The sequence below is a fragment of the Antechinus flavipes genome, chromosome 3 (genome assembly GCF_016432865.1).
Source record: "Antechinus flavipes isolate AdamAnt ecotype Samford, QLD, Australia chromosome 3, AdamAnt_v2, whole genome shotgun sequence".
NCBI classification, from domain to species: Eukaryota; Metazoa; Chordata; class Mammalia; order Dasyuromorphia; family Dasyuridae; genus Antechinus; species Antechinus flavipes.
In genome coordinates, this window is record NC_067400.1 from 3,378,445 (window position 1) to 3,403,096 (window position 24,652).

General features: G+C 51.8%; 1 protein-coding gene and 1 long non-coding RNA gene across 4 annotated transcripts in view; one reads left to right on the forward strand and one right to left on the reverse strand.

Annotated features, from left to right (window-relative positions):
• Nucleotides 1-5,320: 5,320 nt before the first annotated feature.
• Nucleotides 5,321-24,652, forward strand: part of ATP13A4 (ATPase 13A4) — a 75,809-nt gene continuing 56,477 nt past the window's right edge. For 2 of the 3 annotated variants that reach the window (XM_051991611.1, XM_051991613.1), the window contains exons 1-2: nucleotides 5,322-6,651; nucleotides 21,169-21,342. In XM_051991611.1, coding sequence (XP_051847571.1) covers nucleotides 6,589-6,651; nucleotides 21,169-21,342 — 237 coding nt within the window. In that variant the 5' untranslated portion in view covers nucleotides 5,322-6,588. Of the gene's footprint in view, nucleotides 6,652-21,168; nucleotides 21,343-24,652 lie in introns of all 3 variants that reach the window. The other variant, XM_051991612.1, reaches the window with a different exon arrangement.
• Nucleotides 9,988-13,627, reverse strand: LOC127558312 (uncharacterized). The gene is made up of 2 exons (XR_007952760.1): nucleotides 13,020-13,627; nucleotides 9,988-10,409 (listed from the first exon to the last, which is right to left on the reverse strand). It is a non-coding gene; the product is annotated as an uncharacterized LOC127558312 (long non-coding RNA).

Sequence of the window (24,652 nt, forward strand, 5' to 3'; positions counted from 1 at the left end):
CAAACCGAGCTCTGAGGGATTCCCTCGTCCCCACCCCCCGCACTTGAGGGTCTGAAGAGACGGGGAGGGAACGGCAGAACGAGCCTGACCGGCTTTAGATGTCAGGCTTTGTCCAGGCTGAATCTGCTCTGCCTGCGAGCCCCGAGCCACAGACCCCTTTGCACAAGGTCTATTGGACTTATTCAATCATTTTAAGAATTATTTCCATACAATTGCTTTTCTTTGTAATCCTTTGCCTTTCATCACATACGTTTAACAGGATTCACCAGACTCACAGAGGGGCCCTTATATCAGGGATCCTGATCAGGGTCTCCCGGACACTCCCTCTCCAGACATCTCCCCCCAATACATGCTCCTGCTCCCACCGAGTCCTTTCTGTGAACTCTCCTCCCAAAGGTCAGAGGGGAAATGCTGAGCCAGGGCACGGGAGAGCAGCGAGTGACAGCAATCCATCCCTGCTCATATCTTTTCCTGGGTAGTTCTGAGCAGGGAGCTTTATCTGGGCGCAGGCCCTTTTATCTAAGGTTGCTAGAAGCTTTACAAACATTAATTAATTTAATTAAGTCCCTGATACCCCGAAGTGGCCGGTAATTCCTTCCTGAGATATTGCACTTTTGTGTCCTAATGACCCTCATTCATGCACAGCCAGGCAATTTAGGGGCTAACTCATCCTAATAACAGCCTGGATTTCTCTAATGTTCTTGTAATGAGGATCTCAAAGCACTTAGAGAGAGGAAGGGTGAGCTATCAGCACATGGGGCTGACAGGTTTTATTCCCTTTGCTGGCTCACGTCCAGTTGGAGGCTACATGACCTCAGCCCTGTCTCCGCTTCTCTTTGTGACTCAGCTCCTCTAGCTGGCCAAGGGGTGTAATAATATCATCCCCCCCCCGGCCCACTTCACAGAGGTGTCGCAAGGAGTCATGCTTATGATGCACTTGGAGATTCTTGGATGGAAGCGCTGACTGCTTGGGCACTTGCCCCGGGCCTCCAAAGTGGAGGGTCTGATTCACATCGATCATGTGTCAAATCCCCCACGTGTCTTGGTAGAATTCTGGAGTCGGTGGGCTTGGGTCTAACATGTGGCTTTATACCTGTGCGGCCTGTCTAGGTCTCAGTTTCCTTTGCTGTAGCTTTGACTAGACCACCTCTCAGATGTGCTCTTCGGTGTTCCCATTCTCCCCAAATCAAGCTTTCCTGCTCTAAGGAGAATTCTCAGCAATCACTTCATTCTCACACTAGCCCTGGAAGCCGGACAAAATCTCAGGATCAGCCTTCTTCTTCCTCCTCCCATACCATGAAATAGTGTTCTATTTTTTCCAATTACAAAGATAGTTTTCACCATTCATTTTTTTTATTAAAGCTTTTTATTTTTCAAAACACATGCATGGACAATTATTCAACATTAGCCCTTATAAAACCTTGTGTTCCAATTTTCCCCCACTTCTGACCCCCTCCCTAGATGACAAGTCATCCAATATATATTAAACATGGTAGAAATATCTGTTAAATCCAATGCTTATATATTTATACAATTATCTTGCCATACAAGAAAAGTCAAATCAAACCAGGAAAAAAAAAAAGGAAGCAAAAGAAAATGCAAGCAAACAAGAACAAAAAGAGTGAGAATGCTATGTTGTGAACCACACTCGGTTCCCACAGTCTTTTCTCTGGGTATAGATGGCTCTTTTCATCACTGAACAATTGGAACTGGCCTGAATCATCTCATTTCAGTATTCATTCTTTTTTTTTTTTTTTTTTTACTTTTTTATTATAGCTTTTTATATACAAAACATGGGTCATTTTTCAACATTAACCCTCGCAAAAATTTCTGTTTCAACTTTTCCCCTCCTTCCCTCCACTCCCTTCCCGGATGGCAGGTTAAATATCAACATTCATTTTTATAAGACTTTGAGTTCCACATTTTTTTCTCTTTCCCTTTCCTTAAGATGACAAATAATCTGATAAGGGTAATACATGTACAATCACGTTAAACATTTTCACATTCGTCATGTTGTGAAAGGAGACTCAGGAGACAGGGAAAAAAAACAGAAGAGAAAAACAAATTAAAGAAGTGAAAATACTCTGCTTCAATCTACATTCAGACTCTATAGTTCTTTCTCTGGAATAGCATTTTTCATCTTGAGTCTTTTGGAATTGTTGTAGATCATTGTATTGCCGAGAAGTTGATAACTGGACAATCTTGGCTTCACTGTGTACAATATTCTCCCGGTTCTGCTCACTTCACTCAGCATTAGTTCATGTAAGTCTTTCCAGGTTTTTCTGAAATCTGACTGCTCGTCATTTCTTATAACAGTAATATTCCATTAAATTTATGTCACATCAGTCATTCATTCCCCAATTGATGGATATCCAATTCTTTGCCACCACAAAAAAAAAAAAAAAAGAGCGGCTACAAATATTTTTGTACATGTGAGTCCTTCCTCTATTTTTATGCTAACTTTGGAATACAGACTCAGTAGTTATATTGCACAATTTGACTTTCCATTGGACATAATTCCTTATTGCTCTCCAGAATGGTTGGATCAGTCTACAATTCCATCAACAATGCATTAGTGGCCTAGTTTCCCCACATCTACCATATTTATCATTTTCCTTTTTTGTGACATTAGCCAAGCTGTCATGTGATGCCTCAGAGTTATTTTAATTTGCATTTCTCTAGTGAATAGTGACTTAGAGCTCTTTTTCATATGGCTATAGATAGCTTTGATCCTTCATCTGAAAAATGCCTGTTTATATCCTTTGACCATTTATGAATTGGGGAATGGTTTAAATTTTTATAAATTTGACTCAGTTTTCTATATAGTTTTAAGAAATGACTCAAAAACATTGGCTGTAAAAATTGTTCTCCAGCTTTCTGCTTTCCTTCTAATTTTGATTGAGCTGGTTTTGTTTGTGCAAAAACTTTATCACTTAATGTCAACAAAAATATTTACTTTGTACTTCCTACTGTTTTCTTGTTCTTCTTCCTTGCTCTAAAGATCTGACAGACAAATCATTCCTTGCTTTCTAATTTGCTTGTGCTATCACTCTTTCTGTCTAAATCATGGATCCATTTTGACCTTATCTTGGTACAGGATGTGAGGTGCTGGTCAGTGCCTAGTTTCTGCCATATCATTTTCCGGTTTTCCCAGAAGTTTTTGTCAAATAGTGAGCTCTTATCCCAGAAGCTGGGGCCTTTGGGTTTATCAAACATTAGATTACTGTGGATGACTGTCAGTGTTCCACCAATCCACCACTCTCTTTCTTAGCTGTACTAAATACTCTTGACGATTGCTCCTTTATAATATAGTTTCAGATCTGGTACAGCTAGACCACCTTCCTTTGTAAGCCTTCTTCCTCAAGCTCCCTCTCTTGCCTCCCTGAGCGTTGTAATCTAGCCTGCAGGCAGCCTCCCCTGGCTTCATCTCCAACTCTGTACCTCCCCTCTGATTCTCAGTTTCTCTGAATTCATTCCCACTGTCTTCTTGCTCCTCCTCCTCCCTGCTAGTTTCTTCCCTCCGAGGTTACCTTTTATCTACCCTGTCTATATCTTGTAAGTGTAGCAAGGACTGTTTCTCATGTGCAACATGGAGGGGGAGATGTCATTGTTGCTTCCCAGAAGAGAAAAGCAGAATAAACATTTCTGGCTTCTTGTCCACCCACCCTTCTCCAAGGAAAACTTTGTTACCTGCTGGGAGAGGAAGGAGATTGGGGTCCGAACCTTCGGGGAGAAGAGGTCTGGGCTACAATTAAATTTATCTGCTCCCCAACAAATTCTTCATCTAGGGGATAGTGGTTTCCTTGAGTGGGGGAAGCAGGACCCCAACCTTTCTATGCAAGGCTTGACTCCTTTCCCACCAAATGCCGATTGGTCCACTCTGAATGGGGAATAGCGAAGAAACCCATTCAGTCAAGTTTAGAGCCACACAAAATTAAGGAATATCTATGCAGACAATATCGAATGAGCTCCCCATTGTAACGGAACTCATTGAAACCAAGGGAGTCCTAGATCTCACTCATGAATTTTCTAATGGGGCAAGCTGGGGATAGAGACATGATGGTGACTGTGCCTTCCTCTTACATTGCTTTTTCCTCAGAGTCTTTTCCTTCAGGCATGTAGAGTAGGGCTGGCAACATCGATAACTCCCTCAAAGCTGGAAACCCAAAGCCTTTATCAGGCCAAAAATAGACTTCCTGGGTGATGTCATTCTCTGCATGGTTGAGGTGAGATTTTATCTTATTCTTGAGAAGGGAGGGGGGGGGGGGCTTTATTCTTGTACATTCTATCAATTCCACTGATTTGTTTAACTTCCTCTTGGATTTCCCTTTCGTTTTTGTTTTTCTCCTAAATGTTATTCTTTAAGAATTAAATGTTACTCATGATTGTTTTTTGTGTGATAAGTGTTTGGTGAAAGTATGCTAAGCTGCTGAAGGATTAGCCAATGCTTCCCTTGTCTTAGAGTGATCAGGGAAAGTGAATTTATCCCCAAACTCATAAAAAGGCATTCTGTCCCTGGAGTTCAAAATCTGATGTATGGAGCTAGACACAAGTCTTGCCCGATCTCAGCAGATGACTGTCTTGGAGACAGAAGCATGTAGGAGTTAGTGTCCAGCCAAGAAAACCTCAAATGGAGTCGGGAAAAGTTGGACACAGTTGAAAATGCCTGAACAGCACAAGTGAAAGAGCTGGAGCCCCAGGGACATGGGATGATGAGGCAAAGCCACAAGCAGAAGAAGAGGATGGGGGGCGGATAGCTTTAGAAACTGGACCAGGAGATCCATTCCAGTCCCCGGTGCTCCCCCATTCCCCATTTCTCCAGGGTTTGCTGAACTGGTCTCCGTGAGCTAAAAATGGGCCCTTATGTGGTATGCGAGCAAGGCTGGCTGATTTGGGGGCATTTTAATAAGCCCGTGGCTACCGACTGAAATGTCAGCGGAGAACAAGACGGGTACCGAGCCTCGGCAGCCTCTGGAAGCTCCCGACTTTTTTCATTTGGAACATTATCTAATTCACTGCAGTCCTATGTCAGGATCCAAACCAGCGTCACAGCCCCTTTGCGATGGATGGTGGGAAGGGGAGGGAGGACAGAGTGTCCCTGAAGCCCACCCAAGCACACCAGAGACTCTGAAGAAACCTCTTGGCTGGTTACTAGGTACAAGAATTGTCTATTTAATTCCCTTGCTGTTTAACCAGTCAGTCTATCAAGTGACAGCCGACCTTCTTGTTGGTTTATAGAGAGAAGAAAAGAAGCTAGTAGAGGTTGTTAGGTCACTTCAAGCCCTGCCCCCTCCTCCCCCCCCCCCCCTTGCATCTCACACATATACATAAATACAAAGTAAATGGTGAGGGGACACTTGAACCATCTCCTGTTCCAGGAGCCTTCAAGGATAGCCAGTGCTTCACTCATCCCCCAATGCTGCAGAATTGTAGGGTCTTCCTATGACGTGAGGACCGAAACTAGAGGATGCTGGGGTCCCTTTTAGATCCAAATCTGCAAGCTGGAGTTGTGGGAGGTGCCTCCTGGGGTCCTGGACAGCTCCTGCAGAGCGGGTGTTCCAGGGAGCCTTTGGGACGGGCTGTGGCAGTTCAGGAGCTGGCAGGTGATAATTTCACCCATCCATCTGTCCATCCATCCTTCCAACTATGCATCCATCCAACTGTCTTTCCACTCCCTCACCACCTGTCCATCTGTCCACACAGCTAACCCCCAACAAGGAAGTTTAGAAGCCCCCACTGGGTGCCGGCTCTGTGCTGGGTGCTGGAGATGTGAGGGTAACGAAGGAAGCTATTATTCCTTTTCTCAGGAAGCAAGGTTTCCTTCTCTGTAGAGTTGTCAGGTTATCAAATGGAATCAAAAACAGTTCCAGCTGACTTTCCTACAGCATTTACCTAATTTTCTCGGAGTCCCACAATGCCCTCGTGAGAAAAGGCACACCAGACCCTCTCCTTGGCAGGCGACAGGAGCAGGATTCTCACCCAGGGCTCTCTGTTCCAGAGACAAGCTTCCCAGGCCCAGCTGGGGTAGGACTCTCCTAAGATCCCGACTGGGCCGAGGCAAGCGCCTCTGGCTCGGGGCCTGCCCCGGGTCCCGCCATTGTGGGTGACCCTTCCTTGGGAACAAGGTCAGTGTTCTGGCTCCCAGGCTGCGCCCCCGGCCCCTTCCTCCTCCATGGGAACTCCCTGCAGCCTTCCCCGCTCTCTGCCCTCCTCCCAGGCAGCCGGCCAGCTTTCTTCATTGTCTCGGCCTGGCAGCCCCGACCGGCCTGGCATCGCAGCGCTGGCATTCGCCTGGGAGAAGCCTCCCGCTGGGCAGGCCCGGGGCTGGGGGAGAGCCGGGGAGCCCAAAGCCAGGTAGGAGCGGCAGGTCCTCCCAGCGCAGGGTGACTCGTGGGAGGAGCCTGGCTCTCGCATTTCGATTCCCCGGAGGAAGGGCTGTGAGTGTGTGTGTGTTCTCCAGAAAGAGCCTTGAACCTGGCTCTGGGTCATTAACCATTTCAGCTGCGGAGAGCCGGCGGCCCTCCATGAGTCTGCCCTGACGGCAGAGCTTCCCCAGAAGGCACAGGAGGCGCAGCCCAGCGTTCTTCCATGGGGGACGAGTATGGCAAAGGCCACCATGCCGTGCTCAATAAGGGCGAGGAGAACGAGGTGGTAAGTCTGCCCGACCCCTCCTCCTTTGATGTGGTGCTGGAGCCCAGTGTCCAGGACTGAAGGGGGAGGCCACGGGGACAGCGGAGAGGGAGGAGCCCCCACCCCCACGATGGTCTTCTCAGGGGGACTGGAGAGTGGCCTGGCCCACGTGGGTCTCCCTAAGCTCCAGGAGACCCCCGTGAGGGAGCCTCGATCTCCCCTGGAGAGAAGGCAGCCGGGGGGCTTTTCTCCCTCCTCTAAGAGGTGAGGCAGGAGAACCAGACAGGATGCCTTTGGGGATCCTTGGAGCTCATCCAGCAATTTCTAGCTCTCGTCCGTCAAGAGGAAGGGTCTTGAGGGTTCTCTCCCCTGCCCTCTTAGTCTGGAACTGGTTTTCCTTGTTTAAAAAAAAAAAAAAAAACATGAAAAGTGGCAAATGATGACTCGGTGATGATTTCCCTGCCCAGGCTGAGTCTCAGAGGGTCCTGGCGGGGCCCGAGACCACCCTCCCGGCCTTTGCCGGGATGCCCCTGCCAGGTCCCGAGGGGACCGCGGTCTGCGAGACTGCCCCGGCTCCCTGCACAGAGAGCCCAACGCACCGGGGAATGATTGGAAATGTCTTCTCGGGTAATTACGCCAGCCCTGATGATTAAATTCTTTGTGGGTGCTTAAACTGGTCTTTCGAGTCTAATCTGCTTACCTGCTTCTATAGCAACAGCATTTTTGGGCCTTCAGGAGCCCATTCCCTTCTCTCTGCTGTCAGAGCACAGGAGATGGGGATGAGACTCAGGAGTCTCCCTGAAACACCTCCCCAGTCCCATCATCCGGGGCTCCCACCAGTCTCCGGTGCCCCTTTCCTCTGACCCTCAGGCTGACCTTTGTCTCCTTCTCTCTGACCCTCAGGCTGACCTTTGTCTCCTTCCCTCTGACCCTCGGGCTGACCTTCGTCTCCTTCCCTCTCACCTTCCTGCTTATCTTTGCCCCCGAACTTTGATCTCTTGGTTTGTGTTTCTGAGGCTCAGATCATAAAAGGAGAGCCGGGAGGGACGTCAGGGGCTGGCTAGTCTGATCCTCTGGTTTTACAGCCAGGGAAACTGAGTCCCAGCAGGGTTCCTGGATCTAAGTTGGACCGGTGTTTGTGGATGAGCAAAGGGAAGCCCGGGGGAGCGATGATGTTTGTGAAGGGCCATAGAGGGCAAACCAAGGAATGGATGCGATGTTTTATAGTCGATATGTGCCCTTTCATGTGTTTTGTATGAATATGTTTCCAATAAGAGACTAAGCAAATTGGAGAGACGCTGTCTCTGAAAGTAAACATGACCGACAGAAGCGACCACAAACTTATGGAGAAAGTCCGGGTGCGAGAGGCAGGATTCAAATCCAGATCCTCTGGCCCAAAGCCAGGAGCCTCCCCTGCCTCCCTCTGCCCTGATTGGGGCAAGTTGGCCCATCCGTTCTCCTCTGATCTCAGGGTGGGGGGCCTGAGGCTGCTCTGCGGGCTCCCCCTTAGTCCTAGAGGTTCCATCCAATTTTCTGGATCTCAGGAAAAGGAAGACTTGGAGGCTGTTGTGTTTGGGCGGCCCTCCCTGTGGTCCCCATGACAAGGAAGACCCCTTGGTCTTCCTGGAAGAATGCAGTGTTGGGGGGGGGGAGAAGTCAGTCCTTGCCAAACGGGGCCCCCATCCACTCAGGGCATCCCCATACTGCTCCCCAGTCACCCGATTGCCCTCTGCGGAGGCTGAGGGTCCCACGTTCTCCTGGTCCCCTCTCCCCTACGGTGACAGCTACTTAGCCGGAGCCCGGTGGTATAGCTCTGGCTTCCCAGCAAGCTTGGAGGTGGCTTCTGAGCCGAGTTTGTGCCCACGTGACCCTGCACCCCCTCTAAAAGCCTCCCAAGTGTGGGATTGAATGGAAATACCTCAAGAAATGGTGGAGGAGAGACCCTGGCCCCATTAACTAAGAGAGCTAAATACGAAAAGCGTGTACCTGATTTTATGTCGCCTCCATTTCCCAAAACTTCCCCTCCCCTCTCCTCCTCGCCTAGAGCAAGGGAAGGTGAGATTGCCCAAACTAACAGGGGATGTTCCCACCCATAATTCCCCACTCTGCCAGCCAGGCGGGTCCAGCGACCTCCTCCTGGCCAGATCCCCCCCGAGCCCTCATTCTCCCGGCCGCGGGGAGGTCTCCTTGGGGCCGGCTCACACGAGGCACGTCTGAGACTCCCCCAGACTCATTTTGCCCGAGGAGGCTCCGGCTCCTGAACAAGCTTTTTATGTTTTCACAAGATGCACCGAAATGGGCTCCCAGTATTCTCAGGTTCCCGGTGATCTCACCCACTGGGGCCTCCCCAACCTTACGGCTGACTCAGCTTAATCCACCTTTACCAACAGGGCCGGTGCCATCACCGCCCATGCAGCCCGAGTCCGAAGGCAGCGGGGCAGAGGCAGGGAGGCCCTCTACTCCCTTCTCGGGCTCTGGAGAATGTCGTCGGCCCAGATTCTATGAATCGGGCCCCCAGCAGGCACGAGGAAGGGGCCCCTAGGCCAGCGCCGCCCTCGGTGTGTCCCTGTTTGGGAGCTGGGGAGAAGCTGGGGTGGCGGAGGAGGACGCCCTGTTTCCCTTCTCAGTCGGCAAGCGTTGATTAAGCACCCACCGTGGGCCGGATGCTAGACTAATCCCTGGGGATGCAGAGAAAGGCAAAACCCAGTGCTGGTCCTCGGGGAGCCCCCACTCTGATGAGGGAGACCTCCTGCCAGCAAGCAGGGCCATAGGAGAGGCAGAAGAGGAGGAGGAGGCAGTCCTAGAAGGAAGGGGTTCCGTCCCAGGGGGTTCTGGGAAAGGCCCCCTGCAGAGGAGGCTGACCCAAGGGCTCCTCCCATGGCAGGTGAGGAAAGGACACTGCCTCTTCTTTCTAGCATTTGCCCCTAAGACCTTTGGCTCCTAGCCTGCTTTGTCCCTGGGCAGCTTGGGGGCAGTGGAGATAGGATGGGGTGCCAGAAGAGCCTGGGATTCAGAGGCAGCCAGGCCATTTTAAAGACTGTGCGATGGAGACCCAGACAAGGGGAAGTGACTTGTGCAAAGTCCCACAGGTGGCACGGAAGGGTATCCGGGATTCACACTCAGTTCCTGCGACTCCCAGTGTCCCGACTTGTCCGGGTTCACGTCTCCGCTCCGTCCCCGGCTACCTTCTTGTTCGACATTCAATGCCTGAGTCTGTTTCCCCAGCAGCAGAAGGCCCAAGTTTTCCGGGATGGCCCCAGAATTCCTTTCCAGCTCTGAATCCTGTGATTCCAAGTCTCTTAACCCTGGGGGCCTCAATTTCTCCATCTGTAGAATGAGAGGATTTGTAAGGTCTGCTTTTATTCCAGAAGAGATTTATTTGATCATTCTGGTTACATCCCAGTAAAATGAACAGGTTGTGGCCACCTGGTGCCCTCCTCTGCCAGCCTTATCCCTCTAAAAACTTTTTAACCAAGTTGAGGACACAGTTTCACTCTAAGGCCCATCTCCACACCTTTTGATTTGAGGGGCGGGCCTTAGACCCAGGTGACCTGGATGGCACATGCTGCCTGTGTGACCTTGGGCAAGTCAGCGGAGAGCCTTAAATGGATAATATCACATAACTGGGCCCTTCCCCCAAACTTAAAAGGGTCAGACAGGACCACGGTTTCACAGTAGTGATCCACATCTCGTCAGGGGACTTTTGGAAGCATCTGATCTTTTCTAGGACTTTTTTCTTGCAATCAGTTGAATAGAAGGGAGACAGGAAATGGTAAGACCTAGAAAAAGGAAGGAAAGAAGGAAGGAATTGAGTATTTATTGAGTTCCTACTATATGCAGATACTGCACAAATATTATGCCATTCAGTCTTTACCACATCTTGGTTGCTACTATCTCTATGGAAGAAAATACTAAATTTCAGCTGGAGTTTAGAGAAACAAATGTCATCTCCCCCCCTCCCCCCACGCCCCCAGCCAGTTTCATAGATTCCTGTGGTCCACGGATCAGAGATTACGAGCTCCTGGTCCCACCCAACCCCTGCCTTGTGCATCTGAAGGGCTCTCAGAGGGCGGTGACTCATCAGCCAGGTCCCGGGTTGCCTTTGTTCCCCCCTTTTGTTCCCAGCCAGGCTGCAGGGCCCGGGTCTCCCAGCCCTCAGCCCCGAGACTCACTGCCTCCCCAGCCCCCGGCCCCATCTTCCCTTCCTTGCCAGATTTCTGGTGGAGGATTTTGTGGCTCCTCCGACCCGTTTGCCTGCAGAACCTGGCTAACCACAAGTTTTGCATTTGGGGGAGAAACGAAAAAGTCCAAGAGAAGGAGGCGTTGCTGGAGGTTCAGACTGACTCAGAGAAAGTGGGCCAGAGTCTCCCTGGGATGGATGCGAAACACGGAACACTGGAAGGACCTGGTGACAAATTTCCCATCTTGCAACGGGCTGGCTTCCCTGGCTAATTAGCCACATGTACACTGGGGGTAGTGAAAAGCTCCCTTTCAGACGCCCATGGAGGGCATTTCCTGGCACGGAGGAGGCCCCGGAGGGTCCTTCTGGGCCACAGAAGCCAAGGGCAAGGTCTGGCAGGTGCCAGCGAGCTGAGAGGCCACACTAACAGTCCCTCGCTTGTGTGCTCAGGGGTCTGGCCACCCAGTGGGCAGCAGCTGTTGGGCCGGGGCCAGGGGACCAGAAGCTGTGGGAATGGGCAGGAGGGCGGGCCCCTCCCCCCAGGGGACACGCTGTCCCTTCGCTGTCCAGCTGAAGCCTGTTCCTGGACCCGTCGCTCACTCTCCGAGCTAATCCGAGGCCCGTTCTCCTTTGGGAAGCTTCTCAGAACTTGGCTAGCTCTAGCTCGCTTCATAAAGGTTCTGCTTTTCTGCCCTGAATCCCGGGGCCCAGGGAGGGGACAGTGTCAGAGCACGGGGAGCCGGTGAGGGTCCCTTCTTCTCAGAGAACTTCTTTAAATCCCCCGAGCCCCTGGCGATGGCTCCTGCGGAGAGGAGCCAGTGGAGCAGGAAGCCTCAACTGCCGGGCTGGCGCACAGGGAGAGGCGCCAGCTGTGGGGGCAGGAGCACAAACAGGGCCTGCAGCTCTGTCTTCACAGAACGGCCCGACCAGGATGGGCCGCAGGACACGGGCGGTTTACCGCTGGACGTTCTTTGGGAGGCGGTCAGTGGGAGTCTGCAGGGCAGGAGTCATGCGGGCCCTTCGTCCCCGTGTCTGTCCATCCCAGTGTCCAACTGTCCCAGGGTCCGTCACCAGGTGTGCTGTCCATCCCAGTGTCCATCCGTCCCAGGGTCTGTCACCAGGTGTGCTGTCCATCCCAGTGTCCATCCGTCCCAGTGTCCGTCCGTCCCAGTGTCCGTCCGTCCCAGTGTCCGTCCGTCCCAGGGTCCGTCCATCCCAGTGTCCATCCATCCCAGGGTCCGTCCCCAGGTGTGCTCTCCAGGACCCTGCCAGGTTTCTGAGTCGGTGATTTTCTGAAAGCCTGGAAAGCCCACATGGAATACAAATGTGGGAGGGAGGGCCTGACAGGGAGCTTAGAACCACCTTCTCTGCCCCTCCCCGGCCCAGGTGAAGGCACTTTGCAGAGTGAAGCAATAACTATAGAGTTTGTGGCTCCAAAAGGCATTGAAGGTGACCCTGGGAACGCTGACCAAGCCCTTCCTGGCTTTGCTCCCAGGGTGTCCTAAGGCCCTTTGATCAGCAGCCCTGGCCCTTCTTGGGTCTTTATGGCTGCCCCAGGAATGCCCCGGGTCCCGGGAGCTCGAGAGCAAAGGAAGCGTGGGCAGCGCAGGCCGATTTCCTCCCAGCCGAGCCCGAGCCACATGCCCCCTGGCACCTGGGCTTGCCCCCGGCAGCGGCACTAGTGTGGACTGGGGTGGGCCAGCCCCAGCAGCCCCAAAGATTCGTCTCTCTTGCCCAGGGAAATGCAGGTAGTACCAGCTCAGCCGTAGCCACAGCTCTGATTTCTGTAGGGGTGGAAGGTCTCCAAGACGCTGGTGAGTGGGGACGTGCGGGCAGGACTCCGGGCGCTCATACTCCCATTGTGCAGATGAAGAAGCTGAGGATTTGTAAATAACTAGGAAGTGTTAGAAGCAAGACTTGAATCTGATCTTTGTCTTTCGGATCCAGGCTGTTCTCTGCTCCTCGGGGTGGGAATCATTGAAGGAGACAGCCTGGATAATCCCACAGTGGGGAAAATGCATGAAAAATTGTTCCCTTCCTTCCTCTTTGAGAATGAGCCTCGGGGGCATTTGCGGAGCACAGGGGTCAGTCAGAAGGGGCAGCTGGGGAGTGCAGGGCTTCGGCTCTGTCTCTCCCATTCCCCAAACCACTTAACCTCTGCCTGCCTCAGTTTCCTTGTCTCTAAAATGGAGGTAACATGAGCACCTACCTCAGAGCAGTGCTTTGAGGAGCAAATGGGATGATAGCAGGCTGGACCTGGAGCCAGCCCGTTTCTTACTAGCGGCTGGTCCTTGGGTGAGTGTGTAGGGACTCTAGAGGCAGGCAATTTGTGGGGAGGTTTAAAGGGAACCCCAATCATGAGGCGCCCGCAGCCTGAATGTCCCGCAGCAACTTCAGTGGCTCCCGCCACTGTTTGCGTTGGCCCAGGCTTGGTCCTCTGATTGTTTTTGGAGAACATTGTCTTCTTGTAACCTGAGATTTGGGGAGAGCGCCCCGGGCAGCTGGAGAGCCACCCAAGCGGCTAACGATCACAAAGCGCGCAGCCTAGGCCCAGGGGCCCTGCCATTGGAGGGCCAGCCTTTCACCCAGCCAGGAGGCCCTTCTGTCCCCTTCTTTCCTGTCAGCTGCCCCTACTGGAGCCACTGGAGGGTGGGAACTTTCCCGGCAGCTTTAGCTGTCAGGAAGCCCTTCCTGGGGCTAAGCTGGGAACTAAGGCCTCTGGGCTCAGCTCTGCCCTTTGAAGCATAGAATGAGGAAAGAAAGAAGGACATAAGGAAGGGAGAGGGAAGGGAAGAAGGGAGGGAGGAAGAAAGGAAGGAAGGAAGGAAGGAAGGAAGGAAGGAAGGAAGGAAGGAAGGAAGGAAGGAAGGAAGGGAGGGAGGGAACGAGGAGGGAGGGAGGGAGGAAGGAAGGAAGAAAGGGAGGGAGAGAAGGAGGGAGAAGGGAAGGGAAAAGGGAGGAAGGAAGGAAGGGAGTAAGGAAAGAAAAAGAATGGAGGAAAGAGAAGAGAGGAGAGAGGGAGGGAAGGAAGGGAGGGAGAGAGCCGTCCCTTATTTGGGAGTTGTTCTTGAATTCCAGTACGAGGTCTTGCTCAGAGCCAAGGACAGGGGACAAGCTGTGAGAGAGCCAGTCCCCGCCGAGCTGCCCTGGCAGCCAGCCTTCCTTGCCCCCTCCACATTCGAGCCTTGTGCCCCAGAGCCTGCCCGGAGCTAGGAGCCCAGCAGCGGAGCCCTCTCCTCTCCCGCTCCCTTCCTTTGGGGAGCCCAAGCCCCAGCTTCACACTGTTCTTCTCTAAGCCCCCACCACCATGTCTGCTCCCCAGCCCTGGGGGGCCCTAGAAGTCCTGCCACGTTTTCCCACACAGAGCTGAGGAGGGGAAAGGGAGCCGAAGGGCCTGGCAGACAAGCGCCTGCCCTCTGATGCTTCGGGCTTGTTGCCACCTCGGCACTCCCGGCAGTCAGCCAGCCTCCAGCCCCGGACTTTGGCGGTGGGGAGCAGGGCCTGGCGTGGGCCCTCGATCCTGCAGCTCGGTTGTGGGAGCTCCCTTCTGGGGGGGGGCAGAGGTGCCATCCAGGGCTGGGTGTGAGTCCCGACTTAGGAGAGGCCGTCCTCATCCCTTGTCGGAGCTGCAAGGCACACCTAATTGGCACTGGGTGGAGCCGTCCCTGCTTGTTTTCGGCCTCACTCTCTGGTTCCAACCCGTAGGAAGGAAGTGAAGCTCTCTCAGGCTCTGCAATCTGCCCGGGCATCCCAGGAGGCCTCTTGTGAGGGGCCAGGGAGGCACCTGTTACAGGTGCGTTCCAGAGGCTGCCCTGGCCCAGCCCTCGTGGAGCGGCCCAGAGGTGGCGGGGGTCCAGAGGGCGGGCGATAGTAACCGCAGGCACGGCGGGCCCGGGCCTGTGCGACTGGCTGCCTTTGGGCAGGGAGACTGGCTCAGCCGGGCAGGAGTTTCGGCTCCAGATCATCAACACAGCAAGGAAATAAAATCCCGGCTTGAGCTGCGAAGGAAAACCATTTGGGCGCCTGCAGAGCGTTTCTACACGGACATGGCACGGACCTGTTGTCCCAACGGGAAGGGTGGCGACCTCCTCCAGCCTCTGGTGCTCCCACTGCCCGCTCCCTGCCCTCTGCGAGGGGGGCCCAGGGCTGCCTGCTCCCTGCCCTCTGCGAGGGGGGCCCGGGGCTGCCTGTTCCCTGCCCTCTGCGAGGGGGGCCCGGGGCTGCCCACTCCCTGCCCTCTGCAAGTGGAACTTTGAGCCATGAGCTTGCGTATTTTTGTCCAAACGTTTGGCTGAGAGTCCATTGGAGAGTAGACATTATGGAGGAGGGGGTGAAGGGGACTAGAAACTCTTTAGGGAACTGCAGAGGACTCAATGTGAGCATGGACAAGGTCTAGTCTGCTGATGGGAGGGGGATGGTGGAGCATCCCCGAGGGATGGTCTTGTGGCCTCACTGTAGAGTACGTGGACCAAGCTCATGTGGGACAAGTGTGGAGATGAAAAGCGGAGCTGGGGAAGAGCTTCCAGCTCCAGATGGAGGAGTTGGATGCTGGCAGTGATGGGGAGCTGGGGAAGTTCAAGGAGCGGGGGTGGCGGGTCAGATCTGTGCTTCGGTGGCTGTTTGTGAGGCTCAGGGCTGGACCTGGAAGGAAGTATGGTCTGGGGGCCCATAGCTACGTTTGCTGCCACGGCTGCCCACTGCCGGCACGCAGCCTTCCAATCAATCCCACTCTTCATGAAGGTTTAAGGTGTTCAGAGCCATGGAAGAGACAAACTCTTTAGTTTAGTTCTTCTCCTTTTCTTCCTCCTCCTCCTCCTCCTCCTCCTCCTCCTCCTCCTCCTCCTCCTCCTCCTCCTCCTCCTCCTCCTCCTCCTCCTCTTCTTCCTCCTTCTCCTCTTCCTCCTCTTCCTCTTCCTCCTTCTCCTCTTTCTCCTCTCCTCCTCCTTTTCTTTTCTTTTTTTTGAAAATGGGTAGGTAACTTCTTAGCAACTAGGTGGAGCAGCAGATAGAGCCTGGAACTTGGAGGCAGAAAGCCCTGGTTTGAATCTTGCCTCAGACACAAGTTATGTCCCCAAACTGGGTTCTGACTCGGTTTTCTCACCAGCGCTTGCCTCCCAGGGCTCTCGTGTGGATCCAATGATGACAATTTGTGCATGTGTGTGCGTGCACAACCTGTGCATACATATTCATGTGCTATGTGTTAGCTATTAGCGCCCCTGCTCTGATTCCTGGACACCTTCTCTGTTCTCCGCAGCCTCTCAGGGTCCCCGACAGGGGAAAGCCCACTGGCCAATCTGTCCGTATCCCCGAGATGGGCGCCTTGGCAGAGAATTCAGAGACAAGGAAGGAGATGCTAGGGCTCATTGTGTCACCCACCCCAGGCTGGGCACCTTTGTGGGCCTCTGTTGGCACCTTAAGAACCTCCTTGTTTCTCCAGGATGAGAGCTTCCTGCTCTTCCCAGCTGACTTTTCCTACATGATATGAGGCCCTTAGCTTTTTTTCTGAACCATTTGACATTTTCATTAGACAAATAGCCTAATCAGACCACTCTTGGCTGCTGTGAGAAGCCCCCCAGTGTTCCTATTTTTCCATCCCAGTGATGCCCCACTAGACCATGAGTGCCTCAAGGGGCGGGACTGTGTTTTTGCTTTTCGGTGAATCCTTGCCACAATCCTGACACACAGTGGGTACTTAAAAATGCTTTGTGACTGTGACCCATGAGCCATTCTTCCTTGTTGGCCAGGATTAGGTCCAGAATATCATCTACTCTTGTGGGTTCCTTTACCTTTTGAGATGTGACAATTGAAGATTTCTGGGAGATGGAGTTTCTGGGTAAATTATCATCAATTTTATTAACTACACTTAGAAAGCAGTGAACAAAATAAGCCCAACGTTCCCCTTGGTGAACAAGGAGACAGAGCTCGGCAAACCTTCGGTATTTATAGTCTTTTGAAAAGGGGGTGCACCTGAGAGTGGAAATCAACTCTGATTGGTTAATAAGTAATGAGAGATGAATATTATAATGACAAGGGGGCTTATTCCAATGGGGGGGGGGTAAGAAGGAATACCTTGTCTTGGTCACAAACACTTCTCAAAATCCACATCACTTATCTGACAAAAGGGAGAATCTATATTTCCCCAGACCTTTCTGGGTAATACAATGAGCAGCTATCTGCCCATTCACCTAAACTTCGAATTTCATTACTCTCTTTGATTAGATCTTCCTAATTGTGTAAGTCCTGCCCAAGACTTCCCACTATGGTTGAGTTCTGGATGAGAAAGTGGAAAGTTCATTAGTCCTAATTAATGGTTATTAATAGATGAGAGAAATAATAATTTCTCTCAGAGGGATGAAATCATCATTAAGGCAAGTTGAGAAATTATATTCTCTGCTTGGGGGGAAGAGAGAAAGAGGGAGAGGGAACAAGAGAGGGAGAGAGAGATGGAAACACACACACACACACACACAGACAGAGAGAGAAAGAGAGAGACAGACAGAGAGAGAGAGAAAGAGACAGAAAGAGAGAGAGACAGAGAGAAAGAGACACACACACACACAGAGACAGAGACAGAGAGAGAAACAGAGAGACAGAGAGTCAGAGAGAGAGACAGAGACAGAGAGAGACAGACAGAGAGACAGAGAGAAAGAGAAAGAGAGAGGGAGAAAGACAGAGAGAGAGAGAGAGAGAGAGAGAGAGAGAGAGAGAGAGAGAGTGTGTGTGTGTTCTAGCAGGCACCTGGATAATTGAATTTCCCTTAACCATCATATATTATGCCTTAATGTCAGACTTGGGGTCTGTTTACCAAACTTCATTTATTTATTTCTTCTCCCTGGTTAAAGAGTTTGTGGTTTTCTCAAATAACAGCATCATTTTTTATTTTTTTCCACAATTGCTCTTTACCCAAATTCTTTCTACTGTGTCATTTATTAAGTGCCCACTGTGTGCCAAACACTCTACTGTCCTTCTCCCCTCTGGTTCCTGGAATGGATTACCAATAAAACGAAAGAGTTGTGAGTTAGGGTTTTATCTAATTTCTGAATTTTGCCATGTAGTGCAGTGATGATGATGTATTCCAGTAATGTAATAGAAAACTCAGTTCTATTTGCTCACAACACTGGATTTTTCCTGTATCCTGCAAGTTCATCCTGCACGCTCCATAATTAGCTGTTCTTCTGACATAGTCATCTACTCAATTAAAAATAACCAGACAGAACGGTAAGCAGCCAGAAGGTGCCACGATGCCTTTAGGAGCTACCTGGGGGATGAGTCCACTTGGACTCGGGGATTTTACTATCCTTCTAAGAGTCAAAAAGCAGGAAGCAGCCTCTTGCTTAGAAGCAGTTAGGTGGTTCAAAGGAGGGACCTTTGCTAGGCCTGGAGACAGGTCTCAGAGCTGTGTGACTCTGGAAAAGTAACTACTTCTGCCTGCCTCTGTTTCCTCACTTGTAAAATTAGAATAAAAGCATCTATTTCACAGAACTGTGATGAGGATTGAATGAAATATTTGTAAAGTGCTTAGCATAATACCTGGCACACAGTAGGTACTTATCCCCCTTCACTGTAGTAATACAAATGGTGCTGGGTTAGAGAAAGGGGAGGGGAGACCCCTCAGTCGACAATTAGCTGCTACAATGAAAAAGTCGTGATGGTCTCATAACCCCTGAACTGAGGCAGCCTTGGAGCCTATAGAGCTGGCTGCGTGTCTTGGCTAGCCTTCTTGCTGATGCTGCTCAGAGGGAGATACTTGGCACTAACTTCCGTTGTCGCTCAGGGCATCCTCAAAATCTTAGTGCGGTCAAACGCTATTATTAAAGCTCTATTTGGTGATTTATTATTATTGTTATTAATTAAGCTATTGACCTTCAAAGTTGCGTCAAGACTTTTTTGGGATACTCCATACATACATACATATACATATGCATATATCTATATCTATCTATGTATCTATGTAGCTATCAATGTATCTATGTATATATCTAATGTTTGCATCTATGTATCTACCTATGTATCTATCTATGTATCTATCTATCTGTCTGTCTATCTATCTATCTATCTATCTAGCTACTTCTTAAATCCTCAGAGGATCTCCATGCTCTCCAGGGCAGGATCTCCACGAGTCCATTTTATTTAACTCAACAATTCAATAGTATAACAACATTTGTGGAGCATCCTGTGCTACAATTGCTCCATATGCTCCCATTACTGTTTCCTGCCCCACAATGAACAGTTCGCTCCCTCCCTACATGCCCCCATCTAGGATTTCAGTAAAGGCAGAGGGTAAAGGGAGCAGAGGGGGCAACTCCAGAAGACAGAGAAGCCCTTTCAGAGGCTCCCCAAGCATTTGACTCTCTAGGGCATGCAGGAGGGGGAAGGCACCTTGGCTAGTGCCATGTTTTTAAAAGTCCCTTGAAATACCCAGCACCTCAAGGCTGCGGTAGATCCCACCCACTCACTCAAGTCACAAGCCCTTCCCCTTAGTTGATGTTTTCAGGGGTTGTTCAGCATCTGGCATCCATCCTTCTGGGATGAGCCTTTCTGAATATTCCAGGCAGATTCCCAGCTTGACATGGCAATCCAGGTAGAGCTCCTCTGCTCTTGATCTTGTTGACAAGGAAAGAAAGAAAGAAAACATCTATTAAGTGCCTGCTATGTCCTAGGTGTTGCACTAAGGGCTTTACAATCACCCTGGAAGGCAGGCACTATTATCACCCTCATTTGACAGATGAATAAACTGAGACAGACAAAGGTAAGTGACCTGCCTGGCATCACATAGCTGGCTTAGAAGAATGAGATCATATTTGAACTCAGATCTTCTTATTTGCAGGCCCAGCACTCTCTTCACTGGGCCTTCAAGGTCACATCTCCATAGGATGGCAGGGGGCTCTGGGAGAGGAAGCTTGATTGGCTGGCCAAGCATTGGAGTATTATTACTAGTTACATCTGCTCTCTGTGGTTGAGTGGATCTTGGGCTCTCCAAGACTGTCCTACAGAGTTCATGCTCAGCTGGGTCTTGTCAAGATGTCTGTCTGTCTGTCTGTCTCTCTCTCTCTCTCTCTCTCTCTCTCTCTCTCTCTCTCTCTCTCTCTATCTATCTTTCGGGCTTTGAGCCTGACCTCAGAGAGCCAGCCAGTCCATTTAGAATCCACTAGTCAGTCAACCAACATGCATTTATGAAGAGCTCCCAACTTGCCAAGGACCGGCTACAAGGGAAGGTCCTTCCTCTCATTTCAGTGAGCGGAGGGAGGCAGGAAGAATACATGCCAGTAACTCCATATGTAAAGATAGAGCCAGACCCATTGAAAGGCAGCCTCCAGGGTAGGAGCAGTGGGAACGGGGTGGGGGGAGCAGGTGGGTCTAGGAGGGAAGCCAGAATGTCCAGGTGCACAGAGAGCCTTCCAGGCATGGGGGACAGGAGGGCCCCACCCCAGAGGCCAGTGATGGAGGCCCCATTGGCCACGGCCACTGTTGGAGAGCCTGCTCATTGAGGGCTGCCACAGAGGGGCAGGAGATGCACCAACGCTGGAAGTCTTGAGAGAAGGGGACTCTGAGGAGTTATTTTTTAAAAAGAAGCAGCAAAAGCTGGAGTTGGTCTGAAGGAGGAGTCTCTGGGAAGCTGGTACAGCAGAACAGCTGGCTGGGGAAGACACCAAATAGGGCAAAGGAAGCTGGGAGCGCAGAGAGCCAGCAGCTCTGGAGGGTAGCTGGGAGAGCAGAGAGCCGCTGTTCTGGGGAGGAGCTGGGAGCACGGAGAGACACTATTCTGGGGAGGAGTTGGGAGCGCGGAGAGCTGTTGCTCTGGGGGGAAGCTGGGAGCTCGGAGAGCTGGTAGCTCTTTGGTGGGGGGGAGGGGGAGAGAACTGGGAGCACAGGGAACCGACAGGTCTGGGAGGGACCTGGGAGGGGGCGGGACACAGCAAAGCCAGTGAGGGGCCCCGCGCTGCCAACCGCCCCGTTACCTTGGCCCCAGTGACTCAGGAAGTGCCCCCCTAAGAGGAGAAGGACTTGGTTGGGGGGGGTCACTGGCGCTCACCCAAGGGCGCAGAAATCAGTTTGGGAAACTTGCAGCGAGGGAGAGAAGCCGCGGGATTCACGCCCTGGGTTCTTGTCAATCGGACACAAGATCGGGAGCTCGGGACAATTCTTCCAAATGAAGGGCAGAGGCACAGAGCGCTGGGAGAATTCGCTTGCAAGGGGGCATGGAGGGTTCTGCAGAGGGATCTTAGAGCCCCTTCACTTCAGCCTCAGTTTCTTCATCTGGAAAATGGGCACACCGGAGGCTCCAGGGAAATAGTGTGGGGAAGGGGGGGTTTTCTGTCCCGCACAGGTCACGGATGGGCCTTTGGCTTGTGTTTCAGGAGATATTTGGTTACCAGACGGAAGGCTGCCGGAGGACTCTCTGCATCGTGGGCTACGTGTTTTCCTGTGGGATCCTGCCCTTGGTGTTTTACTGGCGCCCGGCCTGGAGCGTGTGGGCCCACTGCGTCCCGTGCACCCTCAGAGAAGCCGACGTTGTCCTCCTCAGGACCACGGTAGGTGCCCCGGGGCTGTGCTTGGACGCTGGGGAAGGGGGGCACTGACGTTCATCTTCAGAAGCTGGGGGTTAGCAAGGGGGGGAGGGGAGGGAGGAGGGCTGGGAGATGGTGGGCTCTGAAGGGGGGGAGGGAACTGAGGGGTGGGGGCTCCCATCCTGGCCCAGAGGCAGAGGCAGGGCTGGAAGCTGGCTCCTGAGCGGTGCAGGCGGGTTCCCATTTACAGGAAGGGTCCAGGCCCCTCTTGCTCCTGAGGCTCACAGCCCAGCATCAGGAGGATGAGCAGGGAGCACGGCAGCAATAGCGCTCAGGCAGGCAGAGGCGGGACGGCTCATCCTTGCCTGGCCACAGCTGCCTGGCAGCCTGTCCTCCCACTGGCTCCAAACTCTCTATCCTGGTTTCTTGGTCCCGGCCACTGTGGCCGTCCCCGCCGTCCCTGCCATCCCCTGCCTTCATCCGGCCATACCTGGCGTTTGTGCTTAGGCTTTCCCCATCCCCTTATCCTGCTACTGGCACAGGTTGGGGGAAGCTGGGAGTGCGGAGGGAGCCCAGCGGCCCACAGAGACTTCAGTCCCCAGAGGCCCTGGCGGGTCACACAGGATGGCGGGCGCCCCGCAAGCCCCGACCAGGTGGCCGGGCTCAGGCCTCAGCCAGGAGGGCCCAGGAGAAAAGGGAGTTGCTTTGGAAGCGTCCTCCCAGGCAGCCTTGCTGCTTCCAGCTGTGGGAGGAGGTGCTGGAGGCCCACGAGAATGGTCCCTGACTTCTGCTTCCGAGGAGTCTGCCGGGATTGAGTCCAGGGGCTCTGGCTGTTGTTGGGGAGCTGATGAAATGCTTGGAGTCTGAACCTTGCCAGTCTCATGGTCGCAAAAGCCAGAGGTGGGGCTTGAACCCAGGCCCTCTCGTTCTGGAGCTAACCCCAAATGCGCTTTTACCTTGTACCCACTTCCCCCTCATGCTGAGTGCCGGGGACCAGGGACACCTCCTTCTGGATGAGTGTGAGAATTTTGTGGATCCGGTCCCATGGGTGACCATGGCAAGCAGCTCCCAGGGCCGGAGGGAGCACCTGGGGCCCTCTCTAGAATCAGGAGTGAGGTCGGCAGGTCCGGCCCAGTGGCCTCCTCTTGGCTGACCCGCCGAGCGGCCATGGGCCATGGGAGGCTCCCGCCACTGCTCTTCCCTGCCCTCTGCCAGGCTCGGGCTGCTTTCTGAGACCAGACTATGGATTTGCTCCCAGAACCCCCCAGTGAAGAAGGAAGATTTGCTTCTATTAGCCAACAAGCCAACAATGTGATGGGGAGCCAAGAGAACTCCTAATCTTCCATAGCCACAGGAATGGGGAGGGGCCTGTGCTGCCCTGAGTTGCCCCTGAGCAGACCACACCTGAGGGTCTGTGCTGAGGTCCTAGAGCAGGAGTATGAGGGGGAATTGTACGAAGAACCAAGCCAGTCCTTAGGTTCATATAATACAATACTGTGAATAACATGGTGAACTTGAGTTCAAATCCTGCCACAGCCACCTAATAGGTATGTGACCCTGGACAAGTCATCTAACTACGGTCTACCTCAGTTTCCTCATCTGTAAAATGGGAGTAATAATAGCACTCAATTCCCAGGGGCCTCATCTTGAACCATATGAGTTCATATTTGGTTTTTTTAAAATAATTTTTTATTATTATAGCTTTTTATATACAAAACTCATGCATGGGTAATTTTTCAACATTGACCCTTGCAAAAACTTCTGTTCCAACTTTTCCTCTCCTTCCCTCCATCCCCTCCCCCAGATGGCAAGTAGTCTCATACATGTTAAATATGTTAAAGTATATGTTAAATACAATATGTGCATACATATTTATACAGTTATCTTGTTGCACAAGAAAAATCGGATTTAGAAAAAAGATAAAAATAACCTGGGAAGAAAAACAAAATACAAATACAAAAAGTATATTGCTGTTAAATACAATATACGTGTACATATTTCTACAGTTGTCTTGTTACACAAGAAAAATCAGATTTAGAAAGAAGGTAAAAATAACCTGGGAAGAAAAATCAAAATGCAAGCAAAGAACAACAGAAAGCGTGCAAATGCTCTGTCGTGGTCCATACCCATTTCCCAGAGTTCCCTCTCTGGGTGTAGCTGGTCCTCTTCATTCTGACCCATTGGAACTGGTTTGGATCGTCTCATTGTTGAGTCGAGCCGCGTCCCTCAGAATTGATCATGAGTCATATTTGTAAAGAAATCTTTGCCAATCTAAAACCATCAGAAATGCCACTGTCATCATCGACATCATTATTAATATTATTATGTGAGGATTAACAGAAGGCTCAGGAGGATCTCACCTTGAGAAGAGCAAGCCTAAGGGGCAATGAGCACTTCTCCCAGCTCACCTTTGCACTGAAATCCGAGTATTACAGGGCGTGGTGCTTTAATGGGGAGCTCTGATTAGAAGCCGCAAATTATAAGATTTGAACAATATACTCTTACAGGATCCTCACCAGGGCAGTGGAGTAGCTGCTATTATTTTACAAATAAGGAGATTAAGTGATTTGGCCAGGCTTAGTCTCAGACATCCAATCCAGCCTTTACCCCAAAGAATACAATTCTGTAACATCCCTACACATTTATTTAATCTCCTTCCCCCCCCCACACACACACATTGTTCTCTTTCAACTTTCACTTTTGTGAAAGTTTATTCCTGCTTCTTCCCTCTGGGGTTAAACAGAATGACTCTGGTCCTTCCTCTGCCGGACTTCCCTTCTTCAAACCCCTTCCTGTGGCTGTTCTGTCTGCCCCCCATCTCCCCCGATTTCCTGGCTCAGGACTCAATGCCGCCCATGGTTCCTCTAATGGCTCCTGGTCTGGCCCAACCTCGCCACCGTGGCCTCCCTCCTCTGGAGGTGTTCCAGTGTGGGAACATCCTTGGTGCCAGAGCTGCTGCCCTGAGTGTAGCTTGACCCGGGCTGACCACAATTGTTCTCCTCCCCTCAGGCCTGGCATCGATGCCTTGCCCAGTGAAGCTGGAGCTCACCTTGCTGCTTGGGGCTGCTCTGGCTCCCACCGAGCTTGTGAGTCACTGAAGTTCGATGCTTGGGAGAATCCCCCCTTCCTCCTTCCCCTAAGACCGGGTCTCTCTCTCCCACTCACCTGGAGTTCTGTGAGCAGCCCAGAACCCGGCCTGATGTCTCCTGTCGACTTTGAGTGAGCCCCAAAGCGTCTCTGCTGATTCCTGGAGCCTACTTTTCATGAGGAGCAGATGGATGCTCTCTCCATCTGGCTGCAGTCCTTGCATGGCCCGAGTTCATTTCTCTGAAAC